We start from the raw sequence: 26,795 nt of genomic DNA on the forward strand, positions 1-26,795 counted from the left end.
GGCGAGCTCCACTACCAAATGTGACCTGAGAGAGAGCATTATGGCACATGGTTTTGAATTGCACAGGCATAGAAAACGGGTGTATTTTGGTGCATGCTCGCGAGTTTCTGCGCCACAGTGGCAACATTCATCGGGCAATTTCTCAAAAATTATGCGAGTCTCGGGCTCCAAACTTCCCTCATTGGTGGAAAAGAACCGCGCGAATCCGAATATGACAAAATTTAAAAATTGATATTTTCGCGAATTTTCGGCTCTGGAGACCTGTGTCCCCCATTAATGCACAGTGACTTGAATGCACATGAACGCCTCACGCATGACGAAATGAGCGCGGTCGCACGGAATGGAATCTCGCAGTATGAAAGCAGAGGTATTTCTATAACGCATGCAGAAAAAAAAAAACGTATAAAGTTAACCCTTGATCATACAAATCACATGGGGTCATGAAAAATATTTGTATCATCCAAAATGAACAAAAATTCGTGAGAATTTATGCACATCTATTTTCGGCTAACAGGGTTTACATACGTCGCATGCCACCACCGACTCGCTACATTAGCAATGTACAAGGTGCACACCTCCGCTCACTACTTGCGATGTGCACCACATGACTGGCGATCACGGCATCGGCGATCTACGAGCTGCACGCTATCATTGACCCGCCACCTCGGCGCTGTGCTGGCAGGGCACTGCCACTCACTACTCGCGGTGCGCGTCACGCGACTCATGATCCTGATGTCAATGATGTACGACCAGCAGGTACTTGGTGCTCCAGGCTGCAGTCCTGGCTCAAGCCCTCATATCATCCGCAGTGAGACGGAGGGTTGTTCCCATACAAATTTCTGTTCATTGCAGACAATGCACTCCGGCCAGGGCATTTTAGGAATTCGTATCACACCAAAATTCGTATCAACAGGGATCATATCATTGAGACTACTGTACAGTAGCCGACGGGTAATTCGGACTCCAATAATTCGGACTTGTAGGATATTTCGGACCTCGATAAGGCACCGTCAGTCTCCCCCTAGAAGCGCATACATAATCACGACGGATATTTCGGACTTAAAAAGCCCAAAAGTTCGATTTTTCGGACTAATTACAGTCGCCTGCGGGCCAAAACTGGCCGTGTTATCGGCTTTTGGCGGCACAAAAGGCGCAATATTGGATTGAGGTGGATTTATGCTGCAGTTGGCTTGACTTGACACACTTTCGATACCTCATTGTTGCCAGTAGAGGTCCCTGCGATCTCTGACACTTTGAGGTGGCAGCCGGATTGTCATCGCTGCCAACTTGCTTTTGTTGCCGACGTTGTCGCGGGCAGTTATCGCTTGTCCCATACGTTGAAAATTGGTTGTTGGGAAGGAAATTGTGCAGGAGCTATCTCACATCTCGGTAGGAAAGGATAAAGGAAGGCCTGAGAGAAGAAAGGAAAAAAAGAGATGCCGTAGTGGAGGGCTCCGGAATAATTTCAACCACCTGGAGATCTTTAACGTGCACTGACATCACACAGCACACGGGCGCCTTTGCGTTTCGCCTCCATCGAAACGCGCCCACCGCAGCCGGGTTCCAACCCGGGAACTACGGATCAGTAGCCGAGCGCACTAACCACTGAGCCACCGCAGCGGGTCTCATACGTTCGCCATTCGCTGTTTCGTCACTTGGGTTTCTCAGATCACGTTGACTGAGTGGTGCTCAGTCTTCACGAAGTTACATCTGTTTGCCGTTTTGTGATTGTGCCCGCCGGTTCCACCGCTTTGAAAGAAAAGTGCCTTATCTTTGCGTGTTCAACGAGCGGTGTGGTGCACACTCGGATTGTGGACAACATGGCCCCGCTCGGTCCGTCAAAGAAGCGTGAGAAGTATTTTAACTAAATGCGGTGACCTTGCTGTCTAGCGTGTACAGTGAAAGCACAACCTTGGCGCAAATACAGGCGCAAATCATCGCCAGCAAGAGAAATTTTCCGCAAGGTAAAATCAGTGACATTTTTAAGCCGATTTCATCTCAATAAAGTGATTTTTTATGTACTTCACTATTTTTCGGACTGTTCGATTATTCAGACTATTTTTCGGGTCCTTTCGAGTCCGAAAAATCGGTCGACGACTGTATATGGTAATTTTGTTTTCGCTGCTCCACAGTGCACTGAACTCTTCTAGCAAGAGCTGCAAGCACCATTCTGCCTTGCAATCCTACCCACCTGTGGGGTTTCGGTCAGGGTTGTACTCTAGTGCATTGGAGCAGATAAGCTCGATGTCCTGCAGGAACTGGCCCACTGTCTGGTACTGGTGCAGGTCAATCTTGCCCATCATGGTCTCCAGGTCCATGGGCTGCTGGATCACGTCCAGGTAGTCGGGCACCTCCTCCGCATCCACGGGCTTGGCGAACATGGTGTAGCGCCGGTCGCGCATCAGCTTGGTCAGGATGTCACGCAGGAACAGCCGCAGCTCCCGCAGGGTCGCCTCCTCCTGCTGGCGGAGCCGTTCCAGCTCCGCAGGCGTCAGCTTCCTGGGCTCCGGCGGAGGTGCCGCGGGTAGGCGGGGCATCTGCTCGGGAGGGGGACGTCTGGGCCTCGGAGGAGCGGCGGCCTTGGCAAACAGCGGTGCAAAGAAGGCACGGCGCTCCGCCTCTGCCGGGGGTGCCAACTCGAGGATTTCCGATGGGCCAAAAAGCTGTTGCAGCTGCAAGAAGCAGGCCAGGCTTTTAGCGGCAACACGCAGCACAATTTCGCAGCCAATGCAAAACCCTTGTTTAGGATGCAACAGGTTGCAAGCTGACACAGGTCTGCACCTGTCTTGGCTAGTTCCTTTCGTTAACTTGATCTCAGATCTCACCTAACGGATTCAGTTTATCAACCCTTGAATTCTTTTCTGCACAGCATGAACTTCATAAATGCTAAAGAGTCATTAGGAACCCCAAAGTTGATAACCTCCTATACAGGTACCAATGCTCTCAACCAGCCGTTCTCAAGCCTGTGCTTATAGCCTGAACCGCAGCAGCTTATGAAGGATGCTAACGACCCCATGTTCTTAGGCCTCCATCTCTTCGTGCAGAGGGACAGCTTTTCCAAAGGTGTGCCCAAATTCAATTAGTAACTACAGTAAAAGCTTGTTAATTAGAACCCGAAAGGGGCCAGAAAATTGTTCGAATTATAGAACGGGTGCTAGAATGAGCGGTCACTGTGGCCCACCGCGCAGGCTTAATCCGAAGCAGTCACATCTAGACTTGTAATCACGAGCTGGGCGCTACTACACGTTTGTGGCGGGCGATTCTGAGAATTCATGCGGTCCTAATGGCAAATGAAATAAATTGATCGGCCAGTTATTCGCCAGAAACAAGAGCTAGAATGTATTCACTTGAGCAGCGAGAATAGTAAATTAAAAGTAATCAGTGGTGTGCATTTGCTTGCATTTCTTCTGCCGAGACTACATCAGCATCATTTGCTGCTTGCCCAAGAACTCCAGCGCAACGTCCGAGTTCTCATGGGCAGAAAAGTAGCGATTTGCAACATAGAGTGCCACTACTTCACATGCACTACATGCACTTGGCAGTGGCATACGCCAGTCGGACTCATCACTGTCTGCTGTGCTCACTGCACGCGAGCCCTGTGGCGCCTGCTGACAGCATGCAGCCTCAATTACATCGGCGTCACTTAAGGGCTCCAACATCTCCACAGTGTTGACCGCTTAGCTCGTGGCACCAACAAAAAGCCGCCATCGCTCGAATCTCTGTACTATGTTGCGTACAATTGCGACTAAGCAACCGCGGCACAATGAAAACCTGGAACGGCTTGCACCGATGCATCGAAGGCGCAGGCGAGTGCTCCGGCAGCAAAAACCTGCTTCAGCATGCACCGGAGCGCAGGGTCCGCCAGCGCCGTGCACTCGGCTTCTTTTCTTTTCCATTGTTTTACATTTGCAGCGCGTTGTACTAGCTGTGGGTCAACTTCTATCTACGAGGAGCAGTGTCAACCAGGGGCTCCTAGTTCGAATTAACCGTAGCGGATGTCGACCTGTTCGAATTATTGTGAGTTTTCCCCCATTGAGATACACAAGGCTGCGCCGGGACCCGGGTGTCAGTTTGAATTAACCAAGTTCAAATTAACAAGCTTTTACTGTACTTGGCTGTAGAGTGAAACAGTCTCCCACGAGCAAATGCAGTTATGATTAGTCCCGAACTAAACTGGGTTAAAGGAAAGGTGGGGGGGGGGGGGGGGGGGGGGGGGGGGGGGTTGAGACATGCATGCATTTAGGCGCTCTGGGAACCTGAAAAACACTCCAAGGAGCCCCAGGGTTCGGCAGAACCCAGTCCAGGAACCCCCGCTCTGGACCGTGACAGCGAGGCACAGCAACAAACCTGGGATGGCAGCTGGTCGAATGGCACGTCAGCCGTGGCCAGCCACAGGACAGGCATGAGGGGTTCCAGGTCACTAAGGAGAGTCAGGAAGGTGGCCCTGATAGCATCACCCAACGTGTCCCACCACTGGCACACGTGTGGCAGGTACAAAACACCCGGCAGGACCCGCTGCGCCTCCTGCAGCACCTGCATACGCAACAAGATCACCAGTCACCCACCAACAGAACAGTTTACTAGAGGAGCAGATGACGTCAAACAAACGTCAAATAAAGGGAAGGACCAAAGTGATCCTCATTATCACAACCTTCACTCGTAGAGTCCCTGTTCTGGCACACACAGTGCAATGGCAGTGCAGAGATGCAAGGAAAAAGGCAATGCTTGAGCTAACTTACAATATCACGGTCGCACTGAAACAACATCACCTAAGCCAGCTGTCTCAAACCCCTCTTGTTCAGAATGGGTGTTGCCATGCTTTGTCCTAAAATAAGACACCCAATGCAACAGGCGGCAAAATCTCGCTGCCCAGTTCGCTTTCAGATGTAGCTCTCGCACGCTGCCAAATCGTAACGGACTAGAGCACAGCACACAATTCAGCAGGCCATCGGACGTGAAGAGGACTGCACCAGCGCATGCCCACCTGTGCGCAGGCTTCCTCGGGTGCCCGGGCAGTGACAGAATGTAGAGCAGGCAGGTCCAGCCGGTGCAGGGGAAGGTGCTCGAGCAGGTGGAGCACGGCCGGCGCCACGTGCGTCGTCTGGCCCAGGCCCGGACGGCCACAGATGAGAAGGCGTGGCCGGTGGCTGCTCACGCGGCCGGCCGCAAAACGAGATCTGCACGGGTGGTCCACGTACAAGACAGTGACCAAGTGGAAACAGTCCCAGCAGCACCAGAAAACACAACAGCACGACCATGCCAGTGAGGGATAAAACATGCAGCTTAAAACCATTCAGGCATCTTTCATGATTTCATTTCAAAACGAATGTCTTTCCACCTAAATGGTATACCCAGGCCCCAAGAAAGCCAGTTCATTGTAGCTTAAGAGAACTTTTTTATAGCTTAAGAGAAGCTTAAGAGAAGCCAGGAAAAGCTTGTCAGCAGTGTGTAGGGTGGTGCAGAAAATGAAACTGAGAAAAACGCAAAAAACGAAATCAAACATTTTGGAGCTGTGTAAGCACATACAGTGCTTAATTTTCCAAAGCAAACAGCTTAGAAGGCGCATAGTGAATAGTCTGAATCACATTTCTGCCGTTTGCCGCCGCTTAGCAAGCTGCAAAAATGATTTCGAGGGTGCACACTGTGTTTTGAAGCAGTCTGTCAATCGCCGCCAAATCTACGACCACATCGGTAGCTCCGCAGGCAATGGAGGGTTGGCGTCTACATGCTCGTTCGCTAGCGTCCACGTCTTGCGCTAGGTTCCAGAAATTGCTGCCAAACTGCTGATTTTATCATCGGCGTGCTTCGCAATCCTCGTGATCAGCGCTGGGCAGAAATGTGTCAACTCTGACCCGCTGCTGCCAATCTCGCCCGAGCCCGCGATTTTCTCCGTGACGAAGGCGAACGCCGAAGCTGGTAAACAAGCGCTTATCACAACTGCCGAATTGCACTCCTGTGCCTCGTTATTCCCTCTTCCGATCACTGCTTGTGGAGTAAAACCATCCTCCGGCTCTCCGTCATCCGCTGCAGCCGCGATATGCACCGCGCTCAAAACGAACGCCGGAACGGCTGCTGCCAAGGTCACGTCATCCGCCAGTCCACGCTCAGGCGCTCAAGCACTCCGCTGCTGCTGGTTGACATCACTGCCGACGAACTTGTGTCTTGCGCTTGCTTTCTGCGGCCTTTTTTTAAGTTTTTTCCCAAACTTATGCGCACTGCGAACTACCGATACAGTTTCAAGCCACGGTGGTCTTTTTCAAAATGGCGTCGCAGGACAAGCACGGAGCGTTAAAAAAAAATGGCACCAGCCAATGAGGCGCTTGAATTTCGCCGCGTGGTGTCCAACAGCCAATAGCAGTGCCGCATTTCATATTTTGTTTTCTGCCTTTTTCTCAGTGACCAATCGCAGTAGACCTTTCGTTCTGGCGGGAAAGAAAGCTGAGGCGTTGCTCTTTCAAACGAGACTAAAGTCGCCTAGCTGCGCTGGCCACTTTTGAAGCGACACACGATGCAAAACAGGCATTTTCTAACCGTTTTTCGCAAGCTCTCTTGTCAAAATTGCATCCTTGCGTGTCGATTACTCGTAAACTACGCGGTATACAGACATGAAACTTGAAATTAAAATGGAAAATGATGAGACATATCCAACTATGCCCAAATTGAAAAGTCGATTTTTTCGCGATTTTTTGGTCCCAAAGACCCACGTCCCCCCTTAATTTCACGATCAATGGAAATGCTCTCTACACAACGTCAGTCCAAACTATGCTTTAAATTTCTGTGTTGATAGATTGAGAAATAGTCCTAGATGACTCAAATATTTGAGAGGCTATTTGCTGTGCTCCTGCAGCCCTGATTGGACGAGAGAGCTCTACCTTTGACAGTGCTGCAAACAGATTGTGAGATGGAGTAAAGCTTTCAAGCCACCCAAAGTTCAAGTCAATACAACTGGATTGCATTTCCCTCCTCCTCATTTCCCTCCAAATGCTAGGCTTCCATAGCACGAATGAGTGAGAGAGGAATAAAAAAATAATAAACATGGTCCTACCGTATGCTTGGAATGAGGCTTTGGTTGTTTGCGGCTTGCTCCGTGAGATCAACTGTAGAGCTGCCAACTCCGTTCATGGCTTCTTCATCAGAGAACACACTGCTGTCGTCAGAATGATTGCCTGGGAAATCAAAAATTCAGGGGGACACTTAATCACTGATTATGCGCAATAGTGCAATAGCATAGAGTTGATGCACACCGACGACAATTGATTTTGTTGGTTGAAATCTACTGTTGCTTCATGTGATTTGCTGCATGCCTGCGAGGTGGTGCTTCTAAGCGCTTTTTTTTTTGGTCAGTAAAGCGGCCCCACGTTCGAATTTTATTCTGCACATACAAGTACCCGCATGCTATTTTTGGACTGACATACACAAGGATGGAAGATGATGACATCCAAAGCACAGCATGAGAGACTGGCAGTTTAACACATGGGATAGTAGGCTGCGGCAGTGGCGTAGTGGTCTAATGCAGCAGCCAGCAAAGTATATCTGTTTGCACCACCACGGATTTGAATCCCTCTTGAAGCTAATTGTTTTATTTCACGCCCCGATACAGTGTGATACGAGACACCGTCGCAGCAGCTTTTCGCCATTAGCTCCTTATGCTAACGTATGAAACAGTGCGGCTCCAGCAGTCGAATGACATAGCTGTGGCCATAAAGGCACAGGTCATCAGGTTAAAAAAATTGGCAGTGGCTTAGCTCGGCTATGCCAGGACCAGGATATATGTAGCGAAAGCTAAGGCATAGCATGGTTAGCCTTGGTTAACCTTGACCGCAAGTCCAGGTTAGTCTGGCTGGTCACATGACCAGTCACATGGTGCGGTGCGACCACGATGGGACTGCGAGTTCGTGGCCAATGTAGCTTTCGCTACAAAACAAAACTCAAGTCGCCTTCCGGCTGACACAGTTCATTCCAGACCATCTAAATTTAATTGCAGGCAGCCACTGGTGTCCTCAAATTGCCTGCACCTTGAATAAAATTCAAACAGAACACAGTTGAAATCCACCTTTACAAAGATATGTTTACACTTGCCAGAAAGTGGACTGAGGGCACCTTGGAAATGTTCGCAGTAAACCCACATTACTCTAAAGTCATGAACACGGAGAAACGTTTCGCTATCATGCCGATAGCATGACTGTGGTAGCTGCGAACACCACCTCCAGCCGCAGCTGGCACAACAATGGTGGACTGATTCACACAACAGATCGAATCACATCTCTTGAGGGCGAACCGCGCATCACATGGCATGACGTTAATGACTCAAGCCGACCAACTCATTTTGGCGGGAGACACATATTGAAAAAGGAGGGCACTTTTTTGCTTTTGGATGTGCTGTATTCATCCGTTGTGTGAATGCATTCAGCGTGTGGACGGTCCGCTGACTTCTCATGACATCACGGATTCGTCCACGACCTCATCCATTGTGTGAATCCACCTACGAATGGGGTGGGGAGATTGGAAAGTGGGGGAAAGGTACCCTTACCACCGTTGCCATTCCTAACGCACAAGAGCTATCGGCACCGGAATCACGTGAGCAACCATGCAGCAGCGTTGATGGGTGTGCGTTGCTCGTTCCATTTTTTTTTTTTTTGCTATGTCCTCCAATAGCTGAAATGTAGTTGGCGAAGCGAGTTCGTTCCATCAAGGTCAACTTCCATAACACCTTCGTAGCATGGAGTTCTCAAATACACGCGCTTTCAATGGGGTGGCGTTGGGGAATGGAGAAAGTTCGTAATATCGAGGAAATCTGTACATGGAGGTTTGTTACACCCAAATTTAACCATACTGGTGACCATGGTGTGGGTGATGTTCAGGCAGCTAATGCGGAGGCTGCCATGACCACACAGAGCAGGTAACGCCTTAACATCAAACGCATACTGCATAGCTGGCGATCATGGTGCTGGTGATTTCAGGCACCAAGTGCACTTGGAGCCACAACACTAAATACTACCCCCCCCCTTTACACAAACCTCACCAGACCCATTTTTCGGCCATGTCATTACAGTGACGACAGTGGCGCTTGAGCAGCAACCACCAAACGCAACCCTCACCTTCCAAGCATTATACCTTCAAGCCTAGTTCTTTCGTTCTTATGGCAAATTATTATTTTTTTTTTTCCCACGCCTTGGCCAACAAAGCATCAGGACAGCACCCTTTGAGCACTAACCGGCACTCCACCGGGATGGGGGCGCCCGTGCACTAACCGTCCTGGCTGGCGGTGCGGTGCTGCACCATGACAGATGACTTGTGCAGGCCGGTTGCAAAGGCCTCCTGCAGGTACACCAGGGCCTTCTCCACAGCCGCGCACAGCAGTGGTCGCACGGTCGTGCTCAGTGGCCGCGCTGGCGACGCCCCGCAGCGCTGGGAGGCTGGCACGATCTTGCGCATGGCCCGGTCATAGTCCTCAGGCAGGATCTGTGCAGATGGGCAGGGCACGTGCGTTCACTACAGACGCTTCTGGTAAGCCACAGTACCACAACCTACGCTCAGTACTACTGCCCTCTAACAGGCTACAAATGACTGCATTAAAGCCAACCTCCCTTGTACAAGGCAGGATGCGAAATTTAGTTTGGCTTCGTTTAGATTTAGCAGTTAGGTTTCATGCTATGCTAGATATCTTACTATAAAAGGATGGTATCATTTTGGCATAATTCAGTTTGCTAAACTAAAAGTCAAATAAGCTAGAACTATGCTCTCACAATTTAGTTACACAGCCTAAGTTTGATTTAGCACTGTGGTGGGATCATAAACAGAACAGCGGAACATGTACCAACTCCGGTACTTAGGGAGCCCAATTGTGCACTCTTGAAACCGCACGGTTCTGTAAAATGCAGTCCGAGAGCCCGAGAGGTCACAGACATGCCAAATCAGTGCTCAACCCTGAGTTTTGCATTCGGTACAGTTTTAGTTTTATGCGGTTTAACATCCCAAAGCGACTCAGGCTATGAGGGACGCCGTAGTGGACTCCAGACAATTTCGACCAAATGACATTCTTTAACATGCACTGACATCGCGCAGCACACGGGCCTCTAGCATTTCGCCTCCATCGAAATGTGACCGCCGTGGCCAGGATCGAACCCCCATCTTTCAGGTCAGCAGCCGAGCACCATAACCACTGCGCCGCCAAGGCAGCTTTTGCATTCGGTACAGTTAGGGAGCGCTCCGCGGGCACGTACCTGGACCGACTCAATGTTCAGCTGCAGCTTTTCCTTGGTGGTGTAAATCTGGGGGAAGCTGCGCCTGAGGGCCACCAGGGCAGCCTCCGAGCACAGGGCCTTCAGGTCGGCCCCACAGTAGCCGGTGCAGCGGGCGGCCAGCTCCGACAGCAATGCCTGGCCTGGCGGCGGGCACCAGTCGCGGGTGTGGATCTCCAAGATGCTCAAACGGGCCTGAAAAGTCGTAAGGCAACAGAGATCAGGCAATACAAGTTAGGAGGCGAAATTTTGACAGCTTGGTCTTTTGAAGCTTTTCCTTAGCCCCAACATTCAAAGTGCGACACAAGACATTTTCTTACTGACAGAGCCAAACTGCTGACAGCTGATCAGAGTAACAAGCTTCACATCTCAGTATGGGGCCACTGAAGGAGCTGTCTAATCCAAGACGGCAAAATTGGCATAACATGTCTGTACAAAATGGAACGTCGTTCCCATCATGCCTCTGTATGTTCAATGCAGACTCATGGCAAGTTTATGGTCACAATGCAAAACGAAAAGCTCGGGACACAAATTAAATAAAGCCCAGTGTGCCCAAAGTAATGCCCATAAATGTGTCTTTTGGACATCAAGGTAAAGTGATTATAGCAGAGAGGTTTGCAACAACAACAAAAAAAAAAAAAATACAAGGGAGTGACTTCAGAATCAGGCTATTAGCCATCAAAATTAAACTTGCAACAAAGCGAAGCAATGATCGAGCATGTGCATAATTGCAGCGGTATGAAAAAATTAGGCGCTGCCAATCCACCAACTGGTTGTTGCCCCAATAACTCAATTCTGTCACTGCATGCACACTTTTGCACCTTCAACCCCTTTTCCTTTGGTCACTAAAAGACACCAGACTCATCCAAACAGCGTGTTCACCTTGTGGCAGGGTAGTGAGAAGTGGAACTCCCGGTCAAAGCGCCCCGGCCGCCGCAGTGCGGGGTCGATGGCATCGATGCGGTTCGTGGCCCCAATGACAACCACCTCGCCTCGGGAGTCGAGGCCATCCATCAGGGCTAGTAGAGTGGACACGATGGAGCTATGGATCTGATCCTGCCGCGTTGACCGCACGGGGGCCAGGCCGTCAATCTCGTCAAAGAAGATGATGGACGGACGCATAGAGTACGCCTGCACAATGAGGTAGGAGGACCAGACACTTCCACGATGAGAGGAAGCCTGAATCCAGCACAGCTTCGCTGTCTCTTACACAAAACCTTTGCCCATCATTTTCTCAACACAAGATAAGTGAGTAAAGAAATGAAAATGATAAGAGTTTTTGTCATAGATTATTCACTGTCACATGGGCATTTCGGAGGCCCGCGAACCGATAGTCGATATATCGACTCAAAGGCCATTGAGTGCTGCTACATTCGGAATTGCAATGGCCATCGAGTCATTAGTCTATCAAGCCAACGGAGCGACGAAAAACTCTATTGAGATTTCGAAGGCCCTCAGTGTTGCCCCAGGTTGCTTACGTTGCTTCGAACTGTACCAATGCGCACTTTCGTGCAGGATAAGTTCATGATATAAAAGCATCAACAAACATTATTCCCCTAAACTTTAATGTAAGCAGTAAAATATTAGGCTGTACAATAATTTAAAAATTGCAAAGGTCTAGTTTAAAGCGCATTAATTTTATACTCTCCATCGTGGAAGACGGAAACACCATTGATATCAGTGTCGCCAGGGTGTTACAAAACTGCAACAGAAAATTGAACAATAGGTAGTGTCTTTCATTACAATGCAACTGGCCTTTCATAATAGCAAGAAACCTCCTTTGACTCCAAAAAATCAACGGTCGTTTAGCTGTGGTTCAGCCGATGGAGAAGCGGAAGCTTCACAATGGTTTAGCCTGGCAAAGTCTTGTTATGCAATGCTTTGGTCGTTTCTTTGGTCTTTGCCAGGCTAAACCATTGTGAAGCTTCCGCTTCTCCCTCGGTTGAACCAAAGCTAAACCACCGTTAGTTTTTATGCTCACCTGAAGGCATGACGTCACGGCCTAGCACGTGAACATCACATGTGGGCTTTGTGCCTAGGCGTGCCGGCACTCCTTCCATTATGTACTCAGTTAAGGAGGGTGCAACGTCATGCCCTATCAAGTAAACGCCGCATTTCAGCTCCTCGAGCGAACCAAGAGTCGATCACGTGACCCGATTTTGGTTGTCCTAGACCTTTCACATCTGCAATGGCTTGACCATTGGTCTGACCACTGACCATTCACTGGTTCCCCAAACTTATAAAACTGAAGGCTCGACCTTGGCTGAGCCTTGAAGGTCATGGGAAGTACACGCCGATCTCAGCCCGTTACCTCTAGTAGTGAAGCTATCGCTGAAAAAAAGTGGCGCCACACAATCTTGGCGTAAAATACGAGAACCATTTCAATGGTCTTTGAGATCTGCCACGCAGCAGCGACGCAAATCCTTCGACTTCGATAGCAATTGAGAACCTCGAAAGCTCTAGACCCGATGGCCACTGAAATTGGCCATGTGACAGGGGCATAAGTTTAGGTACTAAGTCCCAAATTTAGCCAGTTGGCCACTGCCCTTCGTGATGAGCAGTACCACCCATAAAGGGGAAGAATTTGCTTCAGTGGTGTAGGGAACTTTTCATTACCACTGAACAGCAGCTGATCATGCTCCTGAGAGTGTTGAGAATCTGGGCATTTCGGAGGCCCTCGAACTGATAGTCGATCGACTCAAAGGCCATTGAGCACTGTTACAGACAGACAGTTTCAATGGCCATCGAGTCGTTAATCAACAGAGCCTTGTATCCCTGCGTCTCTCCCCCAGCGTCCACCCATGTTCCCTCACCTGGTCAAACAGCATGCGAAGCTGCCGTTCGGACTCCCCGACCCACTTGCTGAGGCAGTCAGCACCCTTGCGCATGAAGAAGGCCACACGAGAGTCACCCCGGCCGCACTCGTTCGCCAGCGCCCGGGCCACCAGTGTCTTGCCAGTGCCTGCATGATGTGCGTAAGGGTGTCACTCCTGGCAAGTGACCAACAAGCAACGAGCCAGAAGCATCACTTTACATAAAATGAGATCTCACACAGAGACCCCGTCAAATGGGACACAAATGCATACCGCACAACTTCATGCCCCGGAGTAGAAAACTGAAGCAAAGAAGGTCCCTCCCCACAGGAGCAGCAAATTTCTATATTTCGAGCGAGCTGCTTGGACACAAGCAAGGAAGGTATGAGCAGAGGGAAACGATGGAAAGGGAAGTACTGACACGGGACGCCAACAAATGTGATGCGGAACCTGTGCAATGAAGTGGCATTCAAAATACAACACACCACTCAACATCTGATCATATATGATCACTTAGGGCCATAAATTAGCAGTTTCAACATCCTTTCAACCTTTGTTCTTAACTGACTTGCCCATTTGCCGTATAAACTCGTGTAAGGGCCGCACTTTCTTTTTTAATTTAGGGTGTGAATTTTGAAGGTGCGGCCTACACATGAATTCAAAAACTTATAATCATATTTTTTCCCCAATTATCTAGTCCAAAATGAGGTGCAGCCCACAGATGAATTCAGCACATACACGAGATTATATGATATTCGAGCAATTATCATGGCTCTGACAGGACCGAATTAACAAAATGGTTCAATTCCACAAATTTACTATGCTTGGCATTGCAACTGCTAATTTTGCATTGCTTATACATACAGCGTAAAATCGAAAGTGGAGCATGAAAAATCTTTTATTTCCTAATAAAGTGAGGCCGGAGTAGTGCAGAGCTAAGAGAACAACTACCTGCTGCAGAAGCAGAGCAGAACTTACCAGGAGGTCCATAGAAGAGCACTCCCCTCGGTGGTGAGATCTTGAAGCGCTCAAACACTTCCGGGTAGATCAACGGGAAAAGGATCATCTCCTTCAGCTGCCGGATGTGTCCATCCAGGCCTCCCACACGATCGAACATCACCTGCACAGAACCAAAGCGGCACTTAGATATAAATTTTTCTGCGAACTAAGCGCACAAGCATACTAACTATTAATTACATGCTACAAATCCTCAGACGCTTTTCGAATATGCTGTGCAACATGAACTAGATATTCAAATCTGCACATTCCTATGCTTCCATTCGCAGTATCCAAAGGCCTATTCTGCGCAGGCCAATATCTAGCTACTGCCAATATTTACAAAATGGGGGCTACAACTGATGGCACTCACATCTTTGTCAACCTGCATGGGGTCGACATCGGCCAAGCTGGAGCCGATCTTGGCCCGGTCGCGCAGCACGCCCTCGAAGAGGTCCTTCTCCTGGAAGTTGAGCGGCAGGCAGCGGTTGCGGGCGCGGACCATGCTGCGTGCCTTGCGCCGCTCAAAGCGGAGTTCATCATCACTCGAGCTACTCGTTGAAGAATTGTTGTGCGTGGCGTGCCGTTTCCTGCATCCAGAGAGGAACGGGGAACAGATCATAAGAAGGCTCGGACATTCGCTCCTGACAACGGGGGGGGGGGGCTTTTTATTGTTATACTCGCGCACATCAGAGCAATAATGCAAATAAAGCAGCGAAGGGGCCACTTGTAAAGTACACAGTACTAAGGTGACTGATCTATGTCACCTCTGACACTGCATTGCAAGCAAGGTGTAGCTCTGCAACACTAACGATGACTCTGCTAGCTACCACAGGCCTGTAAGTTCATTTACATGAATGCGTAACTAACTGCACTTCTGTCCACTTCGCACATACAACACACAAAAATAACAGACCAACCTTGCTACACTGCCACGTGCACCAGCAGAAACTGGCAAAGCATTTAGTCTGAAGCGCTAGTACAAAGACACAAGTAGCATGAAAAAAATCTTGGGTTTCAGTTTTTACTGTCGAAAAATAACCCCACAAAATATGTGCACAAAAAAGTTTGACTGAGGTTTGGAAGCTGCGCTCACAATTGCACAGTTCACACGCAAAGTATCGCAAAAAAATGCGCCACCTTGACAAAGCGATCCTCAAAAGACAAACAGTTTACATGAATCGCTGTTACAGTTAAAACTGAATGTAGCAAAATTAACAAATTTTCACAATTTTTTGCTGCACAAAGGTGTGCGTTGCATGCAGTTCGCATCTGAAGACTTGCTGCAAAATGCAACCAAAGTAAGAAGCCAGTGTAAGTGAACTCACCTAGCAAGCGTTTAAATTAATTGCTCATTAACTTGAATTTGTAAAGACTGAGAAATATTTTTAGATAAGCAGAGCTTTGAGGATAGTGAAGTACCAGAACTGACAGCGTCCTTATTGTGCATTGTAATAATTTGACTTCCAGAATCGCAAATTGCAGCGCGGTGGTCAGGGGTGCACATCACTCATTCTGTCTTCACTGCTAAGTCCCGTTCTTTTGCACTGCTTTCATACGAACTGTGGTGCTACCTAGCGTCAAACTACAGTCAAACCTCCTTATAGAAAACAGTTAAAAAACTGAGCTGAGTCACACGCCAGTTGGGTTGGCTTCCACACACATTACACACACACCAGTTACCATCGACGGTTGCGAAGCAAACAGGTGCCTACCGCCTGGCTACTGACTGTTCACGCCACTATGCCTTCCACGGCGCTGTTGGTAAATGCGAGGTAGGGCCCTCTAGAGCGAGAGATGAAGTGTGAACTGTGGCACGAGCGCTTGCCACACCACCACTAGCCATTCGTGTAGTGAGGAAAAGCCTTTCGCCTGCCAACCGAGCAGGCAAAGCTTGGCGCTCGGCATTTCGATGTACCGCACTTACATGATTGTAAGTTAACCTCCCACATCGCATGTGGGAGGTCGACCAACAAAAATACAGAAAAAAGACCACGACCAAAATGTATTAGCCAGTGGACTACTCGTTCGCATTTGCACTGTTGTCCCCAATAGTGCTGACGTTGTCATTGCTGCTGTGGTCCCACAGTATGTCGTTCCAACGTCATCACCAAGCGAAATCCTGCACCTCACTAGCAACCATAGCCTGCCTTCTTCCCACAAAATCCCGCACTTCGCAAACAACCGCATAACGACATCGTGTGAAAAAGCTGAAAATTTTGGCCCACTGCAGTTGCCACACCTGCGTCACCCGTCCCAAAACGTCGAACTTGTGGCCCAGGGCAGTTTTTCATTTCTCTAGCGCAAAGAATGACACCCATCTTGAATGCAGCTGTGAACAAACGCAAACGCTTACTGGACCCGGAGCACTAATGACGATTGACGAAGCACAACAGTAAAAACTGGGAAAACATGGACGGCAGTCGAGTCGAATGCATCAAAGCCGAAGAGAAACTATGCGTGAGCGGCGTTGCCTCTTAAATCAGCTACCGACACTCCCAGGAAGCGCTACCATCCCGAGTGGCAGTGTCGCCGCGATCGGAACAGCAAACCCCAATACCGCAGCTTGGAACCAGAATCCAGAGTGTGCGGTTAAAAGGCAAAAAAATAAAAAAAAATAAAATCTTTCAAACAAGCGTGCAGAATAGCCCAATGCTACTGGGCAGAGCCATACAGCAAACATAAAATTGCAACTGCGTCGTAGCGTCCCCAATAACTCGTTTTTCTCGCCTTTTTGTTGATGGTGACATGCTTTAGTTTCGACTGCAAGTCGACCCCCAACTTCGGATTTTAAAATTAAAAAAAAATAGGTCGACTTACAATCGCGTAAATACCGTATTTACTCGCGTAATCCTCGCACTTTTTTTCCCTGAAAATCAACGCGAAGTTTGGGGGTGCGATAATTATGCGGGGAAAATTTTCAAGCAAATGTTTCGGAGTGTTAAATGCAAAGATGAATTGGTGCAAGATCAGGATTGTCAGGTCCGCAATTGTAAATATAACGAAAACATTACTTTCAAGCGTAACTTACCTTCGTTATAAAAGTACAGGGTGAACGTAAGCTCAAGCTGCTAAAGCACTTTATTTGCCGCGCGCAACCTCCCCGTCACTACTCGCGTTGCGTACGTCCTGCAGGCAATTCTACTCTTCATCAGAGTCCGTGTCGACGCTGGAATCGATGGTTTCTTCATCTTCCGATGCTTCTTCGTCGTCCCACACCAGGTGGTCCTCGGTCGCATCCAGGGCGTTCGAAATTCCTGTTTTCTTGAAGCTTCTGGCCACCATGTTTACATCAATCATCCCCCATGCCTCTGATACCCAGCTGCACAGCAGCTCCACGGACGGTCTTTTGATCTTGCTGCCCGGCGTCAGAGCATGTTCACCTTCGGCCATTCACTCTGCGTACAGCCTCCGGACGCTATCTTTAAATGGCTTGTTCAAAGATACGTCAAGAGGCTGTAGCATTGATGTGAGGCCGCCGGGTATAACAGCCAGGTCCGTGCGCAGTTCCTTGAACTTCACCCGAACCGACTCTTGAAGATGGCCCCAAAAGCTATCAAGCACGAGGAGCGACGGAAAAGGAAGCACTCCCGGTCGCCGCCCTCACACAGTCTTCACCCAGTCCACCATAAGGTCCGCGGTCATCCACCCCTTTTCTTGGACGTGCACGTGTATACCAGGGGGGAGCTTTCCTTTCGGGAGGGTCTTCCGCTTGAAAATGACGTACGGTGGGAGCTTCCGCCCGTCCGCCGTCACGCCTAGCATGACCGTGCACCTCTGTTTTTCGGCACCTGTAGTCCTGACGTGCACAGTCCGAGCACCTGTCTGTTCGACTGTCCTGCTGCTGGGCATATCGAAATTCAGCGGAGTTTGGTCCGCGTTCCCTATCTGGGAGAGCAAGAAGTTTTTCTCCTGCCGGATCCTGATAACGAATCGATGGAAGTCCACTATTTTCTCTTCATAGGCTGCGGGCAGGCGCTGGATAAGCGTCGTTCGGCTCCTGAGCGAGAGTCCATTGCGCCGCATAAATCGTGTGGCCCACCCGTTACTAGCGCGGAAGTCTTGTACCGGGATGCCCTCCTTTCTTGCGATTACGAGCGCCTGGTTCCGTATCAAATCAATCGACACAGCACACTCATCCGCTCGTCGAGCCTTGATATATTCCAGTAAAGAGGATTCGACGGCAGGAAATTTCCCAGTCTTCGGTCCACGGAAGGCCCGGCGCGTCTTACTGCCGTCTCCAATACCGGACGCAAAACTCGTTGACGCTGAAGTGTCTGCTGGCGGCGCGGTTGCCATGTTCCAACGCATACTCAATAGCTTTTAGCTTAAAAGCAGCTGTGTAGCTTGCGTAGCGTCCCATGGCGAAGCGGCACAAAGAGCACGGTGCAACACGCAAACAAGGCAAACGAGGCCTACGAGACACCGGAGAGCTGGAGACACCTTCGCAAAATGGCGTAGCGGTGGTGAGTGGATGAGCGATAGCAGCGGTGGCAGCGGATGATAGCACAGTACTGCCGCCTAGTAGCACGCGCGCCCAACCATGGCAGTTAGTTGTGGCCGCAGTCAATAGATGGCGATCGCTAAGACAAGCAGACAGCTCGCGGCAGTAATTTTGGGGGTGCGATGATTATGCGGGGAAAAAAAAATTTTCCAATTTTTGATAGCCAATGTGGGGGGTGCGAGCATTATGCGAGTAAATAAAGTAAATACGGTATCTGTTTTAGGGCAAATCGCGCTCGATCTATTAACAAAGAATTGCATGCAGCTGTTAAAAATATTTCGAAACAGTTCGATACAGCCAATAATTCATAATATCCGCGTTTATTAAAGGAGGTATTACCATACCAAACGCAAAAGCTGCAAAGGCTGCTGCATTTACCACTCTGTGGTAAATGCCAAGTAGTAAACGCATTCACTCGCTGCAATCGTAGACATTATTTTCGTGGCTATTTCCATTTTATTGTTATTTAATGTAAAACTGTCCCACAGTTTGGCCAAAATTTGGAGTGAAGCAGCACTAGCTACTCAATGATGGGTGTAGTAAGTTTGTTACAGCAAGGTCAACTGCTGCGATGCATTTGTTACACGGAGTTCACAAAAAGATTCTCAATTAAAAACTCCGTAATACCGAGGAATTCACTAAACGGAGGTACACTACATCCAGGTTTAACTGTGTTGTAATTTCTTTCCTCAGGAAAAAAAGCAGGAAGGCTTCGAGTCTTTTAACAGCAGATAAGAGATGCAAAAATGTGCAATGCAATGCTCACCTTCTGTACATAGGGCTTCTGTGGGCTGGAGACCTGAAGGATGACCGGTTCACCCGATCATGTTTTGGCGTGTGGAAGATGCTGGTTATCCGTTTGGAACGCTTTGTTTCCGCTGCAAAAGGAATAGGATCAAGAACAATGCACGCAGAACTGAGACTTCCCACAGTGATCTATCACATCCCACAGCTAACCACATCGTATGCTACCACCAGGGCAAGATTCCAGTTTTTTGTAACCAATAACACCCAGAAGTAACAATCACAGGACCTATGTAGTTGTATGCAAATGTTATGCACTTTCCAAAACAAAGTGCTACATCAATAAGAACACATGAAAGTGCTCATTTAAAATCAACTTGCAGCTTCCCCTGCTAGGTGTTTTAAAAAAAAAGCAGGATTCTTCTTCAAAATCAAAGTCAAGAAGAACAAACATCAACAGGGCATGTAATGCGAAGGCAAGATAATCTATGGCGTAACGGAAGAGATGGTGTAACTGATGACGACAATGACATGGGCCCCATCAACAACAGACGACACATGTGGTGGGGTATCTGCACCATAAGGATTCAGTGGCAATGTCAATGACAGGGCTAAAGGGTCATTTCCTCACACTTGTAGGAGTGGCTAGAAATGGCAACATATGCATTTCAACCCAGCTGCCATCAAAATCATCGCCCCTGCGGCAACATAAGAAGTGGACGTGAGTTGTTGCGATGGAAAGTAGTCAGCAGAGAGGGAACAAAGGAGTTAGAGAAAAGAACGTGGAGGCTTATCAAAGACCCATATAATGGCCAAGCGTGTTTATTCTGTGATAAAGTCCCAAGTCGATCAATGATCACAGTTCATCATCAGGCCGGACAACAACAAGGCCAGTGCCACATTAACATTGTCGCTCTTCAGCGGTGACAAACACGCATGGCTCCGATGCCAATTCCCTATATTCCCTGCACCTTCTGTCCCATCCAGAGTTCCCCAAGTCATGTGCCTAGCGCCCTCCTGTGTTCATTCTCACAACTGCAAGCTCACTAGTGCCTAGTGCCCCCCTGCGAGACTGCCCATCACTAAGCCTGACAGCAACAGCAAGCCAACAGCATGCAAATATGCACACCTACCGACAGGCACCTGGAAACGCTCCGTAATGGGCTTCTTGGGACGGAGGTGGTAGCCGTTCATCATGGGAAGCTGTTCCACTTCCTCATTGTCATCAGTCTCACTGGACCCGGCTGCCGAGCTACCGCCCTGCCGCTCCAAGTCACTGGCTGCCACCGCCGCAGCGGCAGCCGCTGCCTCACGTCGACGACCACGGCGCTCCTCCGCAGCTGCACGCCGGGAGCTTCGCGTGCGGAAGAATGGCGGCTCTTCGTCGGCCTCCTCTGCTGCTGCGGACATCTGGTGCTGCTGACGCGTCCGCTTCACCCGCGAGTACATGTCATCCCCTGCGAAAGGCTGCAGGGCAGTTGTGAAGAATGACGCTGAAGAACCACAAGACGACGACTGTTAATCAGTGCGGCTCCACGGATCGACAACAGCTCAGCTTCACGCCTTCACCTTGCCTCTGCATTTTGCAAGCAGCCCACACTGGCTTGCAAGGCAGGTGTAACAAGCACAAACATAACCACATAATGCACCTTCTCTGGGGTAACACTTGTCAGTGAAGCTGCATTCCAGCTATCGCGCCTTTTTCTCGCCCAGGAAGAGCACATACTCTGAAAGTCTCTATCACCATTGCTTTACTTCTGGAATAACACTTCTTTACTGGTGGAGTAATACTAATAAAAATAAAATCCCATTATGAAGATTTGTTTCAACAGCAAACGCCCGTCACGCTCCTGTCTGGCTAGATGGTACTCTAAGAGCACCACAAATAGTATTCATGATCGCACAACACTATCACAAGCAACTGAAAACTGCCAAGTCATTTCTGACCCGGCAGTCAGAAATGTGCTGCCCCAGCAAGCAAGAGCTTGACTAAAAGCCACATTTATTTGCTCTTCTTCCCTGTCTGAGGTTAACCCCAGCATTAGGAACTTCAAAAGCAGGCACAGGACATCTCAACCACAGTCATTTCCACACTTTGTGCACAACATGCCAGCAGCCTAAGCCATCACTCACCTGCATTTCAGAGAGTCCAAGACGACGAAGTTCCGTGCTCACACCCTTCTCGTTGCTCCGCTTTGACTCAAGGCTGTCTTCGTTGTCACCATCAAGGGTCTCGGAGTCCTGTGTGGCGATAACAGTAGAGCAGAACACAGGATCAAATACGTCTGAGCTCAGCACAACTAATGCATGCCCCCTACACAAATTGATACATGTACACTTTATCTGGCACAATCAGAGGCAGATAAAAAGATAGGCAAAATTAAACAGCCCCTATGAATGTGTGCAGCTGGCTCCAAGTGTCGCCTGAGCTCTGTTTGTCCCGATTGCAATCGTTTTCAACATGCTTGCAAGCCTACTTAAAAGCGCTTGGCGAGCATGAAATTCCTTTCACTTTGATCGTTGTCACTCCTGCAAGCATTAAAGCAAAAATTGCATCCAAACTCACCGCTTATCAACCTGGAACAATATCTCTTGCATAGTTACCCAAACCTCTTCTGAAACCCGTCCGTCTAGGCCCAGTGAGAATCAAGCTAGCTACACACTTAAATCATCACAAAAGGTACCGTAAAAACCGGAATATAGGTCGAACTTTTTTTCAAAAAACCATGGTGAAAAGTCGACCCCCATCTTATATACTGGTCATTGGCGGAAAAAATACGGAAGTCTTGCAACAATGGGTGGCTGAAGTCAGCAGCCTCCATCACCATCGCCATCAGCAGCAGTGCCGCCATTTTGCGTTTCAGTAGATGCAAAGCGGAAGCTAACGGCAATTTACCGTCGCCTTCAAGAAAAACACGATTGAGTACGAGGAAGCTCACGGGAACCTGGCGGCACAGCGCGAATTTGGAGTATCCGAAAAGAGCATTCAGTACTGGCGGAGGCAGAAGCTGCGTATTACGACTTGCAGCAACCAGAAGAAAACATCGTTTCGTGGGCAGACCGTAGTGTATCCAGAATAGGAAGGAAACGTCGCGCTGTAAGCAAGATCGCTGCCTGTGACTGCCGAATGCATCCGCGTGAAAGCGGCAGAGATCGCGCGTGCCTCTAGACTCACGAGGGCGCAATTCAAAGGCTCGCCATCCTGGTTGCGGCGATTCATGAAGAGGAGGGCTTTGCTCTACGGCGCCGTACTTGCCTGTGCCAGAAACAAACACGCGGGCCGATTGGTGCGCGATATTGTTAAAAAATTTTCAGGGTGTACATACAAGCAGCATTTAAATGAAATTAAATACTGTCGCCATTGTGCAACCTCTCGAGTCGCATTTGTTTCAAAGTAAGGATGTCTTTCGGTACTTTTCCCATTGAAAAAGATCTTTTTCATTTTTAGAATTGGTTAGTTAGGGGGTCGACCTGTATTCCGGTCCGACCTATAGTCCGGTTTTTACGGTAGTTCCTGCTGGCTGCTCGTTTAGTTCACAAGGCCACTTTCCCCCAAGGCACATAAAACAGTTTTGCATATAAGCTAACAATAGTAGCTGACATACAGGCCCATACCAAAGGTAGAAAGCCAGGTCAGTTAGTACCAAGAGGTAGCAAGAGTGGGCGCTCAAGACTCAATCCGGTAACGGTGTAACAGCCGCTCACAGCGACACAGTTCTGCTAAACAATGAAGCTTTAGCAAAGGAATAGGTCGCCACAGAGAGGCAGAAAAACTCATGCTGAAGTTCCAACTTCAGTGACAAGACAGGCAATCTTTCACATCAATGCAGCCAAAAGCTTGAAAAGTCACCGAGGAGAACTCCAACAATTTTTGTCCTCCGAAAAAAAAAAAAAACCTATTGTTCAGCTTTGTGACTGTTGCAGTTTGTTAAGCAACAAAAAACGCATTTATAGCTGAGAAAAAAAATGTTTCAAAAATGAATAATTTCTTTCCCACCACTCAATTCATACTCATGATTAAAGCTCGTGACATAAGTGAGAAAAAATGCTCCATGACCACCAGTTAGAAGTGAATGGAAGTTTGTCCTATCCAAGCTAGCCTCAAAAATCCACAACCGAAAAAATATGATACTGCTGACATCATTGCCGTCCACCTGTGAAAGTGGCCAGTGGCAACAATTCATGCATTTTCTTTCTTGGCCTTTTCTAACTTACAAAGGCTCAGTTTTCAGTGCAAGCAGAGTTAGTAATTCATCATCATTATCATCACCAAGAGCCTGACTCCGCCCACTGCAGGACAAAGACCTCTCCAATTAATCCTGTCCTGTGCCAGCTGAGGCAACCTTATCCCCAAAAACTTCATCCCATTCGCCCGCAGAACTTTCTGTCGCCCCCTGCTATGCTTGCCTTCTCTTGGTATGCAGTCAGTTACCCTTGACGACCACCGGCTATCTTGCCTTCGCATTACATGCCGTGCCCAAGCCTATCTTTGTCGTTACAACGCAGTAATCAATTGACACAGGCCAACTTCCGTTCGTCCCCACTGTCCCTTCAAGGCACCCGACACAACAGCAGGTCACCACAGCCACTCACGTTGCCACCAGGAGGCAGGCTGTTGTGGTGATGGCTGGCTGAGCTACGCAGGTAGTGGTGCAACGTGGTTGGATCTTTCTTGCCGCGGCCAGACGGCTGCCCTGGAGCCACCTGGTGTGAAGAAGGCAGGCGACGAGAGAAAATGAAACAGCTCACACAAAACGCACAGAGCACGCACTCAAGATGTATATTTCATAGTGAATACAAAGAATCACATGAACCACCAGCAAGAAAGGTGCCCTCACTAGAGTAAGGAGGGTCACCAGCCTATTTTGCTGCCCAATCGTGGGCTCACAAGCAGTCCATGGAAGAAACGTCAACCACACACTGGCAACTTCCAAGTCAAAAAGTTTGTACGCATCAAGCAGTAGCAAATGTTTAATCATTAGTCTCTGTTGGTGAAAATTATTTCATTTCAGTTAAACCAAGACAGCTTGGTCAAAGAGCACCATGACTAACAAGTTTTGGTCTGCCCGAGGTAGAATCAAAGGGCTATTTTTGTCCCCGAGAAGCTGAGCACCAGGCTGGGGAAAGCTTGTACCCACAGAAATACCACACGCTTCTTGCTTAAAGAAAAAAGGATTAATAGCATGCCAGTGGTTCAGGGTTTAATCCTAGGTGCTGCCGGGTACCGACAGGAAAACTGGTGGGTAATGGCCGATTCACACGATCGTCCGTTGGCCCGCGGCCCACGCATCGTGTTCATGCGCCACTAAAAACTGGCCCGCGATCCGATGACGTCAAGCGGATGCGACGGACCAAAAGAGCAGACAACGCGCTGGGTGTACCACTGTTGCCAGATTATTTTAAAGCGTTTGGCAACACTGGTCAAACTGGTTTTTCCTCCCGACCCATGACTGCGATTGAATGGTGCAGGTGCGATCTAGCCGAGTCGATCGCTTTGTCACGGTACCTAGCGAACGCGGTGCAGCTTGTCAAAACAGCGCGCCAGCTCAACGCCACTCAGCGAAATGCGGCAGCCGAAATACTGGCAAGAATGGTGGTTGCCAGAGCTGGCGCACGCGTCTTCGCGGGCCGCCGCTAATTCCCGCGAGGGGAAAGGCACTTGAACGTCCTCGGTTGTCCAGTCCGCGGGCCGACAGCACGCCTCTCGATTTGGTGACGTACAAACACGTAATGCGCGGGCCGCGGGCGAACAGTCCGCCGTGTGAATCAGCCATAACTGGCAGCGCCAAGGATTAAGCCCTGAACCACTGGCAAGCCATTAATTTTTTTTTTTTAAGCACAAAGCGTATGGATAACCAAAGTTGCCATTAGGCCCTGTCCAAACACAGCTGCTGTATTGCATTACCAAGCCTGTGATGCAAACATTTCCAGCATGGTCCACGACAGCGAAGTTCTTAGGCTCAGTACTAGAAGGTGTGGCCTAAAAGCAAGACAGAACAGTCGCGACCAACCGTCTATGACGCTCAGAGGTGCACAACAAAAGTATTAAAATGCTAACAATGAAAAAAGCCTGATCAGCTATGCCTGCTCACCTTGACAAATTCTGGCACGCTCGAAGTGAGAATCCAGGTTTGGTTGAGGTTGTCATAGATGCACTTGCGGCGGCGCGTGCTCCGCCGCACCATGCTGTCGTCATCCTCGTTCATGTCGTCGTCGGTTGAGACGCTCACGTTGTTGGGAGGTGGCGGCCGCGGCGGAACGCGCTGCCTCGACGAAGAGGAGTGGCGGCCGTTCGGCAGTAGGTGCTCGAGGTGTGCCCTATCCACCACAGATCGCTTCATGCGCACTGCAAAGGCAGAGCAGTGCAAGGATCACATTTTGAAGTAATCACCTCCTATGATGCCCCCCAAAAACACCAAATGCATTTTGAATTCGCCTAATTAACAGTCACTGGCTGCGAGTAGCTAGACCTTGTATATCTAGAGAAACGACATAAATGTAAAAGAGCTGCACCAACTTCCAATTGCCATTTTATTTTGAACACCCTGTACATACAATGTGTGTGCCAGCCTGTGCAAAACAAGTGTACCCAAACAATAAACCAAAGATCAGACACCAAATATCTGTATAGTTTTTTAACACGTTACCATCAAAGTGCACCTTGCTAGTGTAAAGCGCAAAGTCACTCGCAAACAAGCAGCCTTTCTTTACAATGAACTAGTCCAGTACAGAAAAACCTCATTAAGGCATGCACAGCAGGACTGTGGGAAAACTACACGTGAAGCAGCAGTAACCAAAACTAGGTTAAATATATCCACTGATCTTATAAAAGGTGATACCTACGTATGACATGAAGGAAGCCACACACAGAAGGTTGCAGGACCACAGATATTCATTCTTTTTGTCTCTGCCAACCTACCCTCGACGCTACTATAGTCAGATACAACTAAAGAATGAGGCAGCTTTTTCCCGCCTTCCAGCCAATGGCGTCGGCAGATTCTCATGAGCCTGCTAACGTGACAATGCACACGGAGTGGCAGATGAAATGGGATAATCCTCAATCTATAGTTGGGAATAGTCCCCTCCTTGCATTGTCCCGCTGCCCCTTGCACTGCCAAGCTAGAATGTTCATGAAAATTGGCCCATGCCACTGGCTGGAAGGGGTTCTTCGTCAGAGAAAAGCCGCTTAAATCTTGAGTTGTATCAGACTATATATAGTACAGCCACAAAGGCATGTAAACTGGGTCTCGACTTCTCCTTTACGCCCAGCTTTTGGGCAAGCAGTCGTGGCACTGTTCAGCATAGTTTATGGCTGCTTTATGAGATACCCCTTCAGCCTTGTACATGACAACAGGTATACGCCAAGCGAGACTTTCATGATGAGCCATTATGTTGTAAGTGGGCAGCAAATGCGTGAGGCTCAATGCAAGCAGAGTTTGGGACTTCATGCGACAACGTCCCAAGCAGAACTACCACTTAAGTGAATACGCCTTAATG

The 26,795-nt window shown here is 48.9% G+C and overlaps 1 protein-coding gene across 4 annotated transcripts in view; it reads right to left on the bottom strand.

Moving 5' to 3' along the window:
- Window positions 1-26,795, bottom strand: part of LOC144106906 (ATPase family AAA domain-containing protein 2-like) — a 56,340-nt gene that overhangs the window by 21,931 nt on the left and 7,614 nt on the right. For all 4 annotated transcript variants that reach the window (XM_077639864.1, XM_077639866.1, XM_077639865.1 and 1 more), the window contains exons 3-17: window positions 25,391-25,644; window positions 23,892-24,002; window positions 21,432-21,539; window positions 20,432-20,765; window positions 19,321-19,432; window positions 14,424-14,640; window positions 14,033-14,174; window positions 13,055-13,203; window positions 11,124-11,372; window positions 10,224-10,436; window positions 9,252-9,462; window positions 7,046-7,166; window positions 4,985-5,177; window positions 4,348-4,533; window positions 2,192-2,672 (exon numbers count right to left, since the gene is read on the bottom strand). In XM_077639864.1, the coding sequence (XP_077495990.1) occupies window positions 2,192-2,672; window positions 4,348-4,533; window positions 4,985-5,177; window positions 7,046-7,166; window positions 9,252-9,462; window positions 10,224-10,436; window positions 11,124-11,372; window positions 13,055-13,203; window positions 14,033-14,174; window positions 14,424-14,640; window positions 19,321-19,432; window positions 20,432-20,765; window positions 21,432-21,539; window positions 23,892-24,002; window positions 25,391-25,644 (3,081 nt within the window). The remainder of the gene's footprint in view (window positions 1-2,191; window positions 2,673-4,347; window positions 4,534-4,984; window positions 5,178-7,045; window positions 7,167-9,251; window positions 9,463-10,223; window positions 10,437-11,123; window positions 11,373-13,054; window positions 13,204-14,032; window positions 14,175-14,423; window positions 14,641-19,320; window positions 19,433-20,431; window positions 20,766-21,431; window positions 21,540-23,891; window positions 24,003-25,390; window positions 25,645-26,795) is intronic.

The sequence above is a fragment of the Amblyomma americanum genome, chromosome 10 (assembly GCF_052857255.1).
Source record: "Amblyomma americanum isolate KBUSLIRL-KWMA chromosome 10, ASM5285725v1, whole genome shotgun sequence".
Lineage (NCBI taxonomy): Eukaryota > Metazoa > Arthropoda > Arachnida > Ixodida > Ixodidae > Amblyomma > Amblyomma americanum.